The sequence below is a fragment of the Pygoscelis adeliae genome, unplaced genomic scaffold, assembly GCF_000699105.1.
Source record: "Pygoscelis adeliae isolate BGI_AS28 unplaced genomic scaffold, ASM69910v1 Scaffold120, whole genome shotgun sequence".
NCBI classification, from domain to species: Eukaryota; Metazoa; Chordata; class Aves; order Sphenisciformes; family Spheniscidae; genus Pygoscelis; species Pygoscelis adeliae.
Window position 1 is genome coordinate 1809730 of NW_008824032.1, and position 18574 is coordinate 1828303.

An 18574-nucleotide genomic window follows, 5' to 3' on the forward strand; every position below is an offset into this window, starting at 1 on the left:
TGTCCAGAGAAGGGCAACGAGGCTGGTGAGGGGTCTGGAGAACAAGTCTTATGAGGAGCGGCTGAGGGAACTGGGGTTGTTTAGCCTGGAGAAAAGGAGGCTGAGGGGAGACCTCATTGCTCTCTACAACTAGCTGAAAGGAGGTTGTAGCAAGGTGGGTGTCGGTCTCTTCTCCCAAGTAACTAGGGATAGGACAAGAGGAAATGGCCTCAAGTTGTGCTAGGGGAGGTTTAGATTGGACATGAGGAAAAATTTTCTTTACTGAAAGAGTGGTTAAACATTGGAAGAGGCTGCCCAGGGAAGTGGTTGAGTCCCCATCCCTGGAAGTATTTAAACGACGTGTAGATGAGGTGCTTAGGGACATGGTTTAGTGGGCATGGTGGTGTTGGGTTGACGGTTGGACTTGATGATCTTAGAGGTCTTTTCCAACCTTAATGATTCTATGATTCTGTGATTCTGTCATTCTAGTGGTGGGTTTATTTTCTATTTCTATACCCGTCATTCTAGCAGTGGGTATATTCTAGTGGTGGGTACCTTTATTCAAAGTAATAAAAATACCAGTGATGTGCACACAGCAGTCAGACTAATTAATGTTATTACTACCAGTTGATTATCCAGAGTATTAAACAAAATATATATACGGAAGAATCCATTTATGTCAAGTTTTCTCAGCAGTTATGTTTTGTCTTTACATTTTAATTTATTTTTTAAAAGAAAAAAAATATATGATTTGAATAGCAGAAAAAAGATACACTTCTGTGTTGTTTTTCTGTTTATTTTTGTTCTAACAGGCTGATAGGTAAACTTGAATACTTAAAGACAATTTCTATTGCAAGACAGATTTGTAGAAGAAAAGAGAAGTCTCCAAACATTTTCTGTGGCTTTGGTGTGGCCCCATAGGACTGTAAGCTGGATGTATCTCTACTTGCAACAAGAATTTTGTGGAAAAGTCTTGATACCTTCTACCTTGATACTTGATACAGTATTTTCATACCTTCTCAGAGGTATTTGCACAAGGAACCTACGCACATCCTCATTTTGTGTTTTTAACCAAAAAAACCCACAAGGGTTGCATCTACTTTATTTGACTTGCAATCCCAAGTATTAAATGTTAGTGTGAGCAACTAATGTGCCTTTGAAATAACCCATTTAGAAATCTTTCCTTACTTTTTCCTCTTTGCTCCAGAGATGTGTGCAGTGATTTATGCCACCAGGTAGGTAACTTCTTAGCACATGTAAGGTCTCACAGTGTACCGCTTTTCTTCTTTTGAATCTCACATTTTGCAGAATCTAAATGTCATGTTGTCCATCAGAACTTTATATGAACTGGATATAATTTACAAATATGAAGCTTATGTCTCAGCTGCTGGTGTTAGGAAATTAGAGTAATAAAAGTCAGTGCTAGGTCTTATGGAAGGGGAAGGTGATACTTGTTTGTTTACAGGGTCATTAAGCCAGCTGATTTTTACGTACTCATTTTCTCAGAAGTCTGATTCACTCATACTCACAGGTACCAAGACATGTCCAAGTTGTCTGGACTCAAAGAAAAAGGGACACTGCTATCCAGTCCTCTTCACATATCTAGGGTTCTTGAATGATGATGATGAGCTAGTTTTTGGACAGATCTTTCAGACCTTTTAGGGATCAAATTGTTATGGGTTTTTTCTATGCCTGAGAATATTTCTGTCTTTAGCCTCCATAGATCTTAGACCATGTTGCTGTGTCTTGTCTGTTCTTCCTGATTTAAAAGTATGCTTAAAATACATGTTATGTGGTCTGTTCTCTTCTTGGGTTAGGGGGAAGGGGAATGGGGTATGTAATATGCTGCAACCTTGTCGCCATCCTTCTGATGTTAGGATGCAGAGTCTGATGAGTCATTTCTGCTGTGGTTTGATTTATCAGAGTGCAGGCCTTTTGATCTCGACACAAACAGCATGTTCTGCAATTTAACTGCTGGGGAATGATGTTCTGGAGACAGTGCCCTGTGACATACATACCGTCCTTTTCGCTCATTGTTCTGCTGGTGCTTACAAAGACATGCGTTTTCATTCAAACCAGTCAATGTTTCTGTTACAAATACCTCAGAAGGTATAATCAGTAAAGTAACTTACCAGTCAATTAGTAATTATTGTTTCATCAAGAAGGATGTGACCATGGCTTCCAGGTTCTTAACAAGTTGGAGAGATGAGTAGAGTCATATAGTGTGACATAAATCTAATCTATAGCTATGTCTTTGTAATGTTTACATTTTTATGAATATAAATTTCCATGTGCATTTAATGCATTTTATGTAGGACTTGAAGAAAGGTTCTGGTGACAGATTACCTTCTTTTTTTTTTTTCTGCCTGCCTCGTGAAGCAGCAGCAGCCAGGGTTGGGAGCCGCAGCAGGCAGGGCTGCACAGGGACTACCGTTCCATCCCATCATTTGTTTCCATTTGAATGCCATAAACCCAGTCCTAAAAACTGCCAGGTGAATGGCTTACTGGTCACTGCTAAATCTCCAGGCTTTCCAGTGGAAATACTTCGTAATACAGCTGTACATGACTGGACCCTTACTGCTGTGTAGCAGGTAGGGAGTTCATTATACCCAGGAGGAGGAAAATGATGTCATGTGTAGGCTAAATATTTGTGTTTAAGCTTATAATGTGCAGGTATTATTACAGCATGAGTGGCATGACAGACAGCTTTTTAATGGGTTCAGCTCAGGATTTGTCAGCTCACTGGTGCTTTTGCTAGAAGGCAGAGCTATAATGCCCACAGGAATGTTGACAAATTCAATTTTTGCTTACAGACTAAGGTGATGGTCCAGTAGGAAGGAAGTGATTTACAATACTTCTGCCTTGGGGTTTCAGTTTCTGTAAGACTGAAAGGAAAATAGCTGGCAAGAAGCATATTCTAACCTCTCACATTAACCTACAGTTCACTTTGTTAGCTTTTCATTTTACTTGGTGAGTGGTTAGTTTGATGTAAGCATCAGAACTTTGAATTTAGATTATTTTCAAAAACAGCGACAGTGCTTTCTAGAGAAGCCTGCTAAGCAGATATAATGACTAGAATTTTGATTAAAAGTAAGAGATTTCAGAATTATAGAAATTAATTTGTACTGAAGAAAAATTATTTCTTTAAGAAATGAAAATATGTTGAGAAAATTGAATTCTAGCTTGCATTTGCAAACAGGTTAGATGACAATACCAGCTAGAACAGCAATAACAAAGAAAATGCCAATCTGCATGTTATTGCCAGGTCAGGACATGCCACTCGTGTTTGCACATTTCTGTAAATTGGGCATTCTTCCTTTCTACTTTTTAATACCAAGAACAAAGTATTGCATTTCATCTGGTTCCAACATCTCTTGCAAGTAATAATGTTACTGAAGGGGAATTCAAATTGCTCTGGCTTCACATTTCACTTCCTGCAATTGGGCTACCTATGGAGTTACCTGGGTTGGTTACGTAAGAAAGTTGGGTCAGTTTAACTAAAATTGGGGTTTAGACTATATATGGCTTCCATATGCAAGAAAATAACCAGAGATGTCTATTCTATGTTAGCCTTCTGTGTTTATTACACCTTAGTGATATGTGAGCACATTAACAAGTTGCTGTAAAGTAAGCTAGTATGTGAATTTATGGCGTGTGAGCTGAGTGTTGCTATTAGGAATGTAATAGCAGATACTGAAATTACCATTGCTAAATGCTGATGTGATGAACATTCAGGCTGCAATCTATTCTATAGTGGTTTGTTCATGGCTCCTTACTGAAAACAAGCCCTTTTAGTCAGATTTGCAAGTGGACTAAGTTAAAAGCTCAATGAGGGGTACTCTGTCAGCACACTTACAAGGACTCACCAACGATGTGATATTGGTCCACGTTTGTGTATTTAATGCACTAAATTTAAATGCTGTCTTTGATGTACAAAGTGGTTACTATCCTCTGAAGACTAATAAGAAGATTCACACAGGTATTTAGCCTGCCTTGTTACACACACTGCCTTTAGCACCTTTAGGTGATGTTCTCACTTTCTTGCAGTTCCTTGCATCTGTTACTACAGAGTAAGTAGAGACACAGCCAAGATGGCTGAATGGGAGCAATTTCTATACTCTGTTTCCCAGTTGTTTGTGCTATAGACTAGCCTTTAAATAGACCAAAGCAAATGCCTTTGTGGATGTGCATATTTCAGTTTCTTCAGGTGGTCTTTCATTTTCAACAGTAAATGCTTAAATTAAACCAAACCAAGCACTTTTAATTTTAAAATACTATTTAGAGAAGGCTTCTGTGGATTTAATTTAATTGGATTAGATTTACACTTCTGTTAAAATGGTGCAATTATCACATGTAGGAAAAGCAATAAAAACAATTTTAAATTACTGTCATTAAATCAGTGCAAATATTGGGTGAATATTCCTAAATTTTTATGCCTGCCTGTACAGCTGGTTTTAGTCTAATGCTCTTGGGCTGAGGTGTGTAATTAACTGAACTGCTTCATTTAAACTCTTGCAGGTAATAGACAAACCATGAGTAATACACCCTATCTATTTTCATTTGTGATGTTACATTGTATCAAATACATAGCACCATCTGTCTATATTTATTTGTCAGTATTTAAAGGAAAATTGGAAATAAATTTGATCTGAATGTTTGTAATGCACTTTGTTAAAGACATTAAGAAAGCCACCGCATCCAGCAGACTCCAAGACCTGGGGATTCCTCCTTCCCTGCTATTGAAGCCCAGCCAGGTACAGGTGTCTCCATCCCAGTCTGATGGATGTGGCTGCTGCTGTTCCTGTTTGCAGGTTTGGCCAGTAGCGAGGCTGAGGACATAGCCTAGAGAGGTGCACACATACACACCCGTGCTTGAACCCTTCGACCCCTAATGCAGCCATCGGCTCAGAGCTTGGGTCTTTTCAGATGCAGGTCTCCTCCTACTCACCAGCTCATCCAGCTTGAAGTTTGCTAATGAATTCCACACGCACTCAGGATTAAATTCACTGGGAAGAACAAACGTGAGTCTTTCCAGTTGCTGACACACAGACCTGGGGCCCTGTGACCCACTGTCTTTTCTTCAGCTGCTGCCACCCGAACCTACCAGTCCCTGTGACCCCTTTCTCCAGTTGCTGGCACTCTGACCTTGCAACATGCATCCCAGTCCCTCCAGTTACTGGCACCCAGACTTCTCTTGCAAGCCAGTCTCTCCAGGTGCTGGCACATAGCCCTGCAGGCTCTGTGACCCGTGGCCTCTTCTCCAGCTGCTGATGTTTACACCTTGCAGCACTCACACATAGGATAGTGAGTGGGATTACATGCAACAAATAAAGGATTTAATAAGAAGATAAGGCAGACTGTGCTGGTAGGGTGCAGGGCTCAGACAGACAAGTGTGTTGGTCAGCAGCCTGTTTACATGCGACCAGGCCCTTTTAATCCATCTTCTCTCCATTTTTCTTTGCTCGTTCCTCCCCAATCCACCCTGATCCTTCCCTTTTCCTCCCTTTGGCCCTAAATAGCCCATAGTAAGTTTTATCTAAAGCCACAGACCCTTTCTGCTGTCCCATAAATAAGTTTTGCATAGTCCTGTAGGTCCCCTCAAATACCTCATCATGTTTCCCCCTTCTTATCAGTGACAAAGGTTGGCTCTCCAAGGCTGTGGCTGAGTAGTTCCTTTAATGGCCCATCAATCAGTAGATGAAGAGTTCTGGTCTGTGTTATTGTCTGTTACCACCTGCTCATTAATGTCTGTGTGTTTAATTTACCAATTTCCTTGTCATTTGTTATTTCTTTTATACTGAATAGTCCTTACCCAGATAACTTCACGAAGAAGGTGCTCTCACATTCTGCATATCCCCATGCATCAGAATGCTAATACTGAGAATAATCAGCATGTCAGCTGAAGGATCTGTCCTGGCAGTGTGAGCTCTATCTAATATATAGGAAGAGTAGCTCTCCTGAACGCAAACTTTCAAAGGTGCTGCAGAGATTGATAAATAAATCACTATTTGAATGCCTGTTATCAGGACTTTCACTGTTAAAATTAAACAAGAAACCCTTTCTCTTAGTCTTTACATCCACCTCTGAGAGATTAAAACCCCTGCAGATTGCAAGGTGAGGTGAATAATACTGAAGAATGAAGTGGTCTTTCAAAAGATTAAAGAAATATTGCAGATAAATATTTCAGATAAAAATATAATTGTAGCATAAATTAACAGGTTGATAGTCTAGTTATGGGTAGTAAGAAAGATCCTAGTGTTGGAAAATTCCTGTCTTTGCCAGCTGAAGCTGCTAGCGTTCTCCTTTAACTATGAAAGTACTTTGCATTTTTTCGCCCCCACCCTTACATTGTTTGTTTATTTGCTAGATGCCTTGTTTAGCAGAAGTAGTGTCTTAAATTATGTGTGTTAATACCCCTATGTGATACAGACAACACTAAGAAACCTGCAATGCCAAGAGTCTTGAAAAATCAAATTGTGAAATGTAATGTCAAGTCCTGGAAAAACATCCATAACCTAAAAGGAAGTGAAGGGAATTGTGTCAAGCAGGCCTGTATTTTCGGGACAGTATTTTACAAAACTTTTCAGATAATTACCTTCAATTTGGACTTGTGGGTAATAGTTTCTAATGCTTTAATTCTTGGGTGATTTTTTTTCTCCTCTGGCTTAAGGGGAAAGATTTTCTCTCTCTCGAATAGAAATGGTACAAGATTAAAATAATTTTATTTCTTGTAAAAATAGTTGTAGAAATAGTTCCCAACCTGACTTTGTGTTTGCACATTTATTTGATTTAGCAAGTAGATTTCTTTTTTGATTTGTGGTTGGAACATCAGTTATAGAACTGGAGATATGTGATCATTAGTTTGGGGATTGATGCAGGCATTTATTGTGGTGGTTTTTTTTGTTTCAAATCTGCTTTCAGTTGAGTACATTATGAACAAATGAAAATACAACATGATTTCTAGACTTCCAGCAGTAGGCATGCATGTATCAGTTGTAGATGAGGAGGTGGGGGTGGTTCTCTGCTGTTTAATTTACTTTGCTATCTTGGCGGATGTCCTTAATTTTTCTCTCCAGAATATTCTGTCTTGTTCTGTATTTAGGAACATGCATGTGTTTTGAATATAAAATAACCTATGTAATCTCTGATGGGGAATTCCCCTTGCCCTTTTGCTTTACAACCATGTACAAATGTAATTAACTGTGTTCCAAGAAAAGGCTGCATTCAAATTTGATTATTCATTAGAAGCCAAGAGCAAGTTAATCTGTTAAAACTTTCTTTTAATGAAATACAGCAGAGCTGTGTTACAGGGAATATGCTTTTATAAGTCTCCAAGGTTAAGATGTTTTGCTGGTCTGTTGAACAAGATGCTGAAAAAGCTAAACAAATAAAAGCTTTGTTTAGTGTGTTAAAGATTCTAGTGTTATTGGAAGGTTAAACATGCATATGAATTATGCATTTGAAAGGGAGTGTCTATAAATAATTCCTAAAGATAGGATTTGGATATGGTGTAACTGGGTTTTCAAAGTGCTTGCATACATCGCTGTGGAAAGAGATGAACATTTTATTTTGCTGTATCACCAAACTGTACTTTTAGAGCATGATCTTAGTGGGGAGTGCATCATTGTCTAGAATTTGAAATCTGTCCCGCAACAGCTTTAACATTTATATTCCTGACTGTAAATTAATCTGTATTAACAGAGTCCAGCATGTCTTAGGGTACCACCTGATATTCTTGAGAGATTAAAATGTTGACTGTGAAGACAGCTAACTTAAAATGATTGGGGACTAAAAAGGTATCCTTTGACACATGCTCTATGAGTTTTTAAAGTTTGAGCTCCTGTGGAATCTTGTTATTTCTTTAATAATTGATTTTTGTACTAGGGTCTATATATCTAAACTGTATTTTTGAACCGTTCTTGAAGTCAAGAATGATACCTTTCATTTCCTATCAAAGGGAAGCCTTTCAAGGTCCAATTACAAACTTGTTACGGCCCTATTATAGTTACTTGTTTTTAGTTTATTCCTTCTGTATCACTTATTTGTTGGAGGCTGTGCACCCAGCTGTTTATATCGACGTTCTTTAGACCACAAGTAGATTTCAGATGACATATAATAGTCCATTTCTTTTCTGTCTTCAGTATGTGAGACTTCATATTCTGATTTATGTGTGGAGATGTACCTTCTGGTGGTCACATGAGAAACAATTCCAGTTTGGCAACGTTGAGGGGAGAGGGTCTATAGTTTTGTTCAGGGGACAGTGAATGTATCTTCCTGATAGGTTCATTTTATCATGAATTCCATTGGGAGCTGGACTGTTCTGTAGCAGCAAGGTAAAATACCATCTTGTTTTGGAGATCTATGTGAAGACATAGCTCATCTTTGATTGCAGATCACGCTGTAGCGCTTTTTGGCCTACACAGCCAAAAATGAGAGGGATGGTGATGAATGCAGCCCAAATGTAGGGTGTGGTAGCTCAGTCTCAGTCATAGAGCATGGGCTAAATCTTACAATCAGCACAATTTCCTAGCACCTACAGAGTGACCAAAACTTCAGCTATCTGTGTGTGCAATTTCAGGCATCTGTCATAAGAAGAAAAATAAGAGGTACATAAACACAAGTCTAGGAGAAAGAAACATGCAGAGTACCCTGCGTTTGTATTGCATGTGGTGTAATACATGATTTTTGTAATCAAAAACAGGGAGTGTCTTTCGTTGCTTCTTTGACTCTCTTTTGACTGTCAGCATTCATGTGTTACATATATATGTACTTGTATATATATATGTAAACTGCTATGGTCTTGATACAACTTGAAGGGAGAGGCCGAAGTTGTTGACAGTGGTTTTGCCAGCTAATTTTGCATAGATGGATGTTGGGCTAGATTTAATCTAATAAAGGTTTTCTCTCTCCCATTTTCTTATTTTTAATCTGTAAGAGGAGAGTTGAGATCTTATAGGAAGGCCAAGGTGAGTAAACTAAAGGTTGTAGCAACATTAAGAGCTTGTCAATCTCCCTGTGTAGAAACTCTTATTCAAAAGGGACTCTGGGTTGTGGGCACATACCTACAGCAGTATTGCTTGTAGCAGAAGGTGTTACTGCCCCTTAGCTGTTTTTTCAGAGCCACCTTGTCAGGTTAAAAAAAGTCATCAGAGGTAAACATGTACCTGACTTCCCATCAATCCACTGCAAATTTCAGCAGCTTAGTTAAAGCTGCCAGCGCAGGTGGGATTTACACTACTCCAAACTTGGCAGAGAGGCAGGTGTGCTTCATTTGGGTGACTCTGTGGGTGTAATAGTCTGGAAAAGACAACTTCAGGTGATAAAAGGCCACTTTACTTTTCAGTAAAAGCACCAATGTAAAGGTCTGATGTGTTCTCAGTTTTTGCACGTGGACTTGATATGTTTAGTTGATTGGTCTTTAATTCGTGAACGTGGCTTCTGAGAGATGACCTAAATCTTTCCAGAATTATAAATAATAGCTGGAATGTTCTGAAGTTTCAGGGAAGTTTGAATACAAAAAGGAAAATATTTGTTCCAGCTGTGAATTCCTGAGTGTGAAAGGAGAGCCTGTTGTAAGATATCAAATTAGGATACTCCTTTGACATTACAGAATCATAAACTACATTAAATTTGAAGATGCATTTTGGTTCTAACAACACGAGTTACCTAAATATATGTATTAGTTGGGCTAGTTGTACTGGCTGGTCTGTTTCAAATTATTTCTATTGTCTTTGCACATACTTGAATTGTGCAAGTTTGAGAATTTTAATCTTTAGTTTGATAATCACTTCTAGGAAGTCATTTTGCTTAATTTTGTTATACAAGAAACTTACAGGTAGGACTGCTCAACACTTTCCATTAAGTGATTGTGTTTTCAGTTTCTCATAGCTGCCAAACTTCAACTCTTCCAACTGGAATATTCTGTCTGCCTCAAGCTGTTTCGTTGGTTTTTTTTTTTAACAGCTTTGACAAAAAGGCTTCAGCCATTTCTAAATGAAGGTAGAGGTGGAATGTGATTCTACCCAGATTAAAGTTTGTTTTTTCTAAGTGTACAGTTAAGAAACTCAAGAACCATCATGTTTTGGATATGAAATACTGTGGGAATTACTTGTTTCAGGACTGCTTGAGGAGAAAACCATCCATATTTTTCCAAGCCTTTGAAAAATACATCTACTTTCTCCATATGGAGTGCTTCAAATTCCACTGCTACATTCTCTAGAGTTGTGTGTGCTGAGCAGGCGTGCTGACACATCCCCAGGTTGGGAGGAGCCGAGCTAGGTTTTTCTTGCTGCTTGAATCGGTTGTGGCACCGGACACTAGAATGGGAAGCAATGTCTGTTCAGCTGTCTCCTAACTTATAAGTGCTTGGCTTTGCAACCTTAACTGTTCTTTGAATATCAGTTCTGTTTGTGACAACCTGCATGTTTTCAGAAAAATTCTCATGCTGGTAACATGTTCCTTAGTGATAAATGATTCATAGCTGACTAAAAATTGCACCTCCATCTCCTTTTATCAGGGCTGCCTCTGCTGCAGTTAATTTACAAGTGTTTGCACTTCTAAGCCATCCACTATGGCTTATGGCAACCTTAGGTTGAATTTCCACTGTGAATTGCAGCAGCTGCCATTTCCAGGACCTCAGCTTTCTGGATTAAAGGATTAAAAAGGGAGCTTGCACCTATTTAGAGCAGCTGAGGGGCACTAAGCCCAACTACATGAAGTAAAGATTGAACTGAAATTTAATCAGAGCCACTCTGAAGACAAACAGAAAAGCAATTCTTTAAAAAATTCCTACACAGAGAAAGAGGGCTCCTGCAGTGTAAGGCCAGTTGGTACCCAGAACAACTAATGGTGATGGGGTGTGTGGATTTCTTAATGAAAGTTAATACTAGCTTAATCACTTCACTACTCCCTCCCAGTCGCTTACCTTTTCCACTCTTGAACTCCTTTCCTGACATATTACAATAGCACTTTGTCAAAGATACAGTGTTTGTGATCCTTAAGGAAAAACAACTACTTTGTTCTTTTGTTGCAAAGTAGCTCTCTACTCCTCTTCTTTCAGTTGAAACAAATCAGTAATTTGTTCATCTTGCTGTTTCCAGTCTATTTGGTATAGCACTGTAGGCAGGTCTAAGTCAGTTTTCCTTTACTTTAGAGTCATAACTAACAATTCCAGTTCTAAGACTTGAGTTTCTTTTACATATTGCCAGATTTCTAATTCTTTGCTTGGTTGTTCTCTAGCTGTCTGTACTTAAAAATATTAAATCAGTGTTATAGTTCCAAATTTGTGAATTAAAAATACTGTCAGCATAGTTGATCCTCATGTCCTGCTTGTGCTTAGGTACTGCTAGAATGCTATCTCACCGCACCGCTTTTCAGCACGGCAGCCTGTGCGTGCTAAACATACCTCTGCTCAGCATTTTATTTCATCTTTTTCATTCCGTGTGCAGTAAATGACACGTAAACTTCATGGATGCAAAGGAAGGACGGGAGGACATGCCCTGGGGTCAGGAAGGGGCAGTGGCTCACTACCCATCTGCTCATGGGTAACACCAAGCCTCACCCTCAGGTGTTGTGACTGCAGCATCAGTTCTGGCATGATGTGCTGCTTTTAAAACAATGCCTGGCTTCTTTCTTTATTCCTGCTCATTGACAAGAAATGACAATTGAACAATTAAGGCACAAAGCAGAGAGGGCTTAGAAAATAATGAACTGTTTTTAATTTGCCTCATTAAGCTGCTGTTAACTACTTAAATCCATCTGCTTAAAAATAATTTACACATCTTAAGTTTGCTCTAGAGAGCAGGTAGACCTTCATTAGAGCAGGTTTTGTTATTAATGTTATCTTTAGGGGGCTTTCAGTTGTTGTGCAAAATACTTTATTGCTCACTGAACCAAACTTACCCTGTAAACAAAAGGAAGTGGCACATGTTTGTAACTTGCAGTCTGATGCCATAATGGTATTCTTGGGAACCACTGCTGTTCATTTAGAAACTGGCTTTCTGTGGAGGAAGTTATTTACAGCCATTAGGTAGATCTGGGTACAAAAAAGGAGAATGAGCTATGCGAATGCCTAGTATCCCTATTATCTACTACCATCCCCAAACAATTAGTCCTGGAGCAGAAGAACAGCCAGATCTGTCACAGTGCGTCAGCTGTAATTGAGGAGGGGGAACCCTGCTGCCTACACCCTGAAGAGCTAGCTGAGGAAAAACAAGTTTATTTGTCTCCCCAGATTTGTAAAGAACCAATTTCACTTACAGGGAACAAATCACCAGAGAGCCACAGACTCTGCCTCCTATCTCAAGCTGAGATTCATTGTCATTTCAGTTAGATAGCATGTATGCTCCTTTCTGACCTGCCATGTATTTCTGTGCTTTGCTGCAAAAGAATTATCCTGGCTCTCGTCAGAGGAGACTGTTTCAGCAGTGAGCTAATGAATTGCTGATATGAATAAGGTCGTTTGGAGTGAAACTAGCTTTAGAAATATTAGATAACGATGGTGTGAGAATTTAAAAGAAGGTCCTCCACTCAGTCTGTGGGAAAGAGGTGGTTGTGACTTTTGGAATATTAGCTGAGACACAATATTTGACTAAATATAGATCTTTTATCAATAAATTAAAAACTCATTAAAATATTGCTATGAAATTGATTGGGGTTTTTTTTCAGTTGCGTGCTGTTTATTAAGAAAAATGCCAATATTTAACAGAATGTAAATCTTTTGAAGTATCTGAGCAAAAATGTTGCTATGAACTGTAAATATCATTGTCTTTCTATTAAGATTTTATTTGGCTCTTTCTGGCAAGAGGAAGCCTACAAACAGGTTTGCACACAACGTGCTTTCAAGTGTGTGACAAACCAGAAAAAATACAGGGCTTTTTGTAATTGCTTTTGGTTGTAATAGTCGAAGGTTTTCTTTGCAACTGCAGCTGCCATGTGTTTTAGTTTAAAATAAGACTTCCCAAGGAATCTTTGACTGGAATCCTTTTATGTTTGCCCAGTCTTCTGGGCCTACATTTGAAAAAATGGGGAATGAAGAAAATATCTTAATTTGTCTTGATTGGAAGGACTGAAAGTTCTAAAAATGTATACATGTCATTGAACAGAATATGTGGCTTCTGCCATATTTGATATGCCCTCATACTTCTGTTCTCTTTGCTATATTTGTCTTAATCTGGAAAGAATTTTACTTCAGGATTTTACTGTGAAACACTTCTTCACAGTAAAAACCTTTAAATGACATAGAGCTAATAAAATAATTCTTGTAGATCAAATATGTGAAAAATTAAATTCATTTTTAAATTTGCAAAATACTTATAAACATTTCAAACATAATACCTTTACAGCTGTCTACTGAAGAGTACTCAGTGCCAAGACGCTATTGTAAACTCAGTTATTCAAATCACGAGTTGTTCCTCTTTAGTACTCTGGATTGACGTGCAATCTTAGGGCTGATTAAAAAACTTCAAAATATTCTATGTGCAAAATGTTTTTATGAGCAAAACATTTTGAGTTGAGCTGAGTTAAATCTCTGAATCCATCTGAGCTGTAGCTCAAATAGCAGGAGTGAGGGATAACCACCGTGGACCTTCTGATGATAGGTTTGGGTAGGGAGCTCTGTTTATAGGAGAGAATGATATGTGATGACCCAAATCTACAGTTTTCACCAGCTATATGTTTGCTGAGGAATCTTGAAAAATATTTCTTTAGCATTTCCACTCTAGGTGAGAGCAAGTTGTCAAAGTCCTGCAATCTGTCACAAAATGTGTTTTAATTTTCAGTCATTTCTAGTTATAGTCCTTACACAAATGCAGAAAATTCTGCTTTAGCAACACCTTCTGACCCTAGCAGAAGACCTGAAGATCTTGCCAGGGGGCAGTTAATGCTGCTGTAGAAATTGGAAGACTTGCTGTGCTTAAACCTCAGTTCAGCTGCTGCGGTGGCCTCCTTTTCACTTCCACCCTCTTTTGGCTATTTTTTGCAGATTGGGGAGGGCTGTCAGGGAAATAAAGACAGCTGTATCTCAATGCAGTCAGCCCCCTTGAAATACTGCTTCCCTTCTGTGTGAAAGAGGTCTGTCTGTGATGTCTTATCATGTGCGACCACCAAATATACTTCATCTGTCCCTTTACTGCTCCTGAACAGAAGGAACAGAATCAGTTTGCCCGTTCTGACAGGTCTACCCTCTGGTCCAACTGTGAAAGGCATCAGCTGGGGAGTGGAGGAGCCCACTATTTAATGAGAGAGGAGCCTTGAAAACTCCTAGCAGTTGAGATTTGGAGTGAGGTATGCGAAATGGGAATAAAGAAAACACTGCTGCTGGGAGCTGCAAGGCCCTCAGAAGCCCTTAGCCTTACCATGTTTGCTTCTCGCTTGCTGAGTGGGAGGAGGTTCTGTATCTGAGAGGCTTCTGCAGCTCTGTTGTCTGAACGCATGAAGAAGGTGCAAAAAAGGCTGTCTAGGGGATGGCTCCGAGTCCTGTGTGTCCCAATGCTACTGGTTCCTGCATTCCCTGTATTTTCATCTAAGATGAGAAGCAATGTGGAGGTGGAGAAGAGCTGCTGACAGGAGAGAAAGACAGTTCTCAAATGACTGCCTGAAGAGGTAGACGTGAAATGGGGCATGTTTCTGATAATCAACTTTGGAAACTCACCTGGAGTATAGATTTCTCTGTTCAGGAAATAAACCTTTTCCACTCATCTTCCTGCTGTTTCCTGCCCCGAACCCAGCTGGAGCTGCTACAAGATGAACCCTGCTGAGGGTTCAGCAACCCTGTCCTGGTTGGGCACTGAGTGCATCTATCAAAGAAATCTGGCAGAGGAGCAGCGCTGACTCAAGTGACAGAGCTCAGCTGGGGAGGAGGCAGCAGCTTAACAGAAGTAGTTTTAAACCGTATCTCTTGTGAAGACAGTCCTTGAGTAGTGCTGACATGAGGTGTAACTTTGAAGTCTTGGGATGGTTTATTTATTTTTTTCTGAAAACAACAGGCCCTTAGTTCTTGTGTCTACTTGAGAATGTAATTGTGCGTTGAAGGAGTAATTTCTAGCCTTGCATTTGTGGAAGAAAGTAACTCGTGACCTGAATGCCCTCTTACAGCTCAGAGCTAGAAAGCATATGAAAACTCATTGTTTGTAGTTAAATCACTGAGTAGCTGGGTGTAAAAGGCTGTCTAGGAGATGCTGAGATATAAGAGAAGGGCATGAAGTAATTTGCTTGAAATTCACAACCTGAAACCAAATGGGAAAGCTACAGGCTTTCTGTTTGCTCCTTCCTTTGTTTAGAAATCCATTGGTAAGTAGCAGAGGAGTCAAGAGGCAGCTAGAAGAGTTAGGATAGAAGCATCTAGCAGCTCTAACCTCCTACTCACATCTTCAGAGACAAGCAGACGTGCTGGGGCAGGACGGTGCTTGGAGGAAAAAGGAACAGAAGGAGAGTTCCAGCCTCTCTTTTACACCTTTATCCCAGAAAGACTGTGAATAATACCACTTTTTTGAGGTACTTTGGAAAAGGAAGTATCACATCTTTTCTTTTTTTCACCCGGTAAAAGGGAACTTGCATGACTATAACAGCCATGCTTAGGGCAGTGAATTTCTGGCATTGTGACAAAATTGGTCTTAAACATTTCTTTCGCCTAGCTTCAGCAGACTAAGACTGTTCTGGTGCCAGCGTTTTGGGGGCTGTAACGTTGGGAAAGAAAAGGTTATGTGCCGTTCTGGTTGGAGTCACTTATTAAATCTCATAGAGCGTACTGCTTTTTGAATGAAGGGTGTACTGATGGAGTGCTTACTGTGGTTGGAACAGGAGCTCTGAGACTGAGTCAGGCCATCAGTAGGCTTTTTGTGGGGAGGTATGGTAGTTCACCCAAAGAGAAACGTAGGTAGTTCTCATGTGGTCTGTCAGCACAGAATAGCGATGAGTCTACTTGTGAAAGGCAACCTCTGCAAGAGGAAAAAAAAAAAGCGACAAAAAAGAGATCTGCGTGTTAGGAGGTCCAGTTTATGTGGTGTTGGATTCTAATAGTCGAGCAGCCTTTCCCTGTAGCACATGGCGTGGCTCTGCATGGCTGCTCAGGCATGGTGGAACAGAGCAAGGCTTGTGTTGTACACTGCAAAGGCAATTTGCCTCCCATTTGACTGAAATAATTTAAATAAGAACACTTACTTTGAGAATTTCATTAGTCTGTTAAGTAACTACCTTGTTGGAAATAAAAATCTCCTGGAAAGATTGGATTCTGTGTAGTTCATGGCAGTTCATAGCCAGCCACGTGACCTGGTTGCATCCTAAATACAGAGATCTTATGGTTTTTTATATATACTGTTTTTACACATATAAAAAAAAATTAAAAACCCCTAAACCCTAGCAGCAAAACAATTAGGTTCTGTAAAAACAGAGGTTAAATTACTTTTTTTTTTATATGAGGGGTAGCCTGTGCAGAATGACAAATAGTGAACACATACAGCAGGTTTCCACGCCTATGACGTAAGTTTGGAGGGGATAGGGGATGCAGTGCAGCTTTGTCCTGCTAAACAGGCTTAAAATATTGATAATTCTACAACAGTAGACCTTAAAAACATAAGTTTATATTTTGAATAAATTTAAGGTGCTATTATATAACAACTTCAACTTTTTTTTTCCTCTTTCCCTCCTACAGATCACACATCCGTGGGCGGGCTGGGAGACAGTTTTTATGAATATTTATTGAAAGCCTGGCTTATGTCAGACAAGATGGACACGGAGGCAAGGAAAATGTACGACGATGCAATTGAGGTGATTATAATTCATTGAATTTTCCGATACAGTGGAACTTAAAAACTGTCTTTAATACTTAAAAAAAAAACCAACAAAAAAAGCCCACACAGGACTTGTTTTGATTATATAAGTTTTAAGAAATCAAGTGATGAATAATACTAGCTTTCACTCTGAGTAGTTTAAAAAGTATTATTGTGGAATACATCTGATGCAGATTATTGTGCTAAAAATAATCAGCTTGTCCAAAATGGTATAGTGTAAAAGCCCAAGCTATAGTTTATTAGAAAGACATCTAACAACCTTAAGATGTGTGCAGAACGACCAAGTCACTTCTCTCCAGTGTTCAGAATCATTCTAGGAGTTGAAGTCCTGAATTGTTTTATTCTTTAAATTATTTTCTAAAATGTTTAGATGCTATACTCCATATTTATCTTGTAAAATGTAGTTCATACCTATTCCTTGCTCTGTGGTTCTTTTGTGATATGGTCTCACAGACCAAGTAGTGCTTGCCCAAGCAGGGCAGTACTGCAGGATGGTTTAGTGGGATTTGGGGTGGGGGCTTTTTTGTGGTGGCTCTGAGCTTTCTGCTGCCCAGCTCTTACTTTCTTAGTTTCCCCATACACAGGCATCTTCTTTCATCAGGCTCGCTTGTGCCCATATATGCCAACATGCATATGCTACAGTTAAGACACGGAGAGAGTAACTAAGCTAGTTTTAGTCAAGTTAGCTGTGGTACTAACAGCAGCAAGGATCATGTAGTCTTGTCCAAGTGCAGATATGTGCTTGGTGCCTAATCTGTTCCATGCCCTGTGCATGCTGTGTTCCTTTCAACACAAGCTTTTAACACTTAGTTTTGGTGCAGTCAGTCTCCTAAAGCAAAACGCCTGTTCTTGGAGTTCTAAAAATTCACATTTTAAAAGCTATATACTGAAAGTTCTAGACCAAAATTGCTTTGAAGCTGCAATACGTCTTGTTCCTGACCTGAATTTGATAGCTTTCAGCTACTTGAACTTTTTCCTTCCCTACATTGTTTTAAAGGGTTATCTGCATCATGTAGCTGGTTACTAACAAAGGTACAATAGGCATTCTCTCCTGAAGGATAAATGCATTCTTTTCTTTAGTCTCACAATATAAAACGGATTTTGAATTACTTCTTAAGTTGTTTTCGAAGTACTTTCCAGTGTCGTCAGTATGGAGACAAGAATGTAATGGTTCTTCTAATATGTCATTGCCCGATTTCTTCTCAGTACTCTCCTCTTCATCCAGTCAAGAGCTGTGTTTGCACTCTTAACCTTTGCATCACAGTCATCCACTTTCCAGTTGGTTCTACTCTGAAGTTGGTTATAGTCTTTTTGATTTACTGCTTTCCTACTACTGTGATTTACATTCCCGATTCCTTGATGTGTGACCTTATACTCATCTCTATTAAAACACAATTGTTCAGGCAAAACCCATTTTGTCACCTGTTTGGAATGATTTTACAGGACTGACTCTTCCTTTATCACTATCTATAGCTCCATCAATTTTTCTGTCATCTGCAAATTTTTTTTAGCACTTAGAACCATAGAATCATAGAATAGTTTGGGTTGGAAGGGACCTCTAAAGGTTGTCTAGTCCAACCCCCCTGCTGTGGGCAGGGACATCTTCAACTAGAGCAGAGCCCTGTCCAACCTGACCTTGAATGTTTCCAGGGATGGGGCATCCACCACCTCTCTGGGCAACCTGTTCCAGTGCTTCACCACCCTCAGTGTAAAAAATTTCTTCCTTATATCTAGTCTAAATCTACCCCCCTTTAGTTTAAAGCCATTCCCCCTTGTCCTGTCACAACAGGCCCTGCTAAAAAGTTTGT

General features: G+C 39.4%; 1 protein-coding gene across 2 annotated transcripts in view; it reads left to right on the plus strand.

Moving 5' to 3' along the window:
- MAN1A2 (mannosidase, alpha, class 1A, member 2) overlaps nt 1-18574 on the plus strand; it is a 161802-nt gene that overhangs the window by 109821 nt on the left and 33407 nt on the right. For both annotated transcript variants that reach the window (XR_663845.1, XM_009329140.1), the window contains exon 9: nt 16628-16743. Coding sequence is in view for 1 of the 2 variants with exons in the window: in XM_009329140.1 (XP_009327415.1) it covers nt 16628-16743 (116 nt within the window). In the remaining variant the exon portion in view is untranslated. The remainder of the gene's footprint in view (nt 1-16627; nt 16744-18574) is intronic.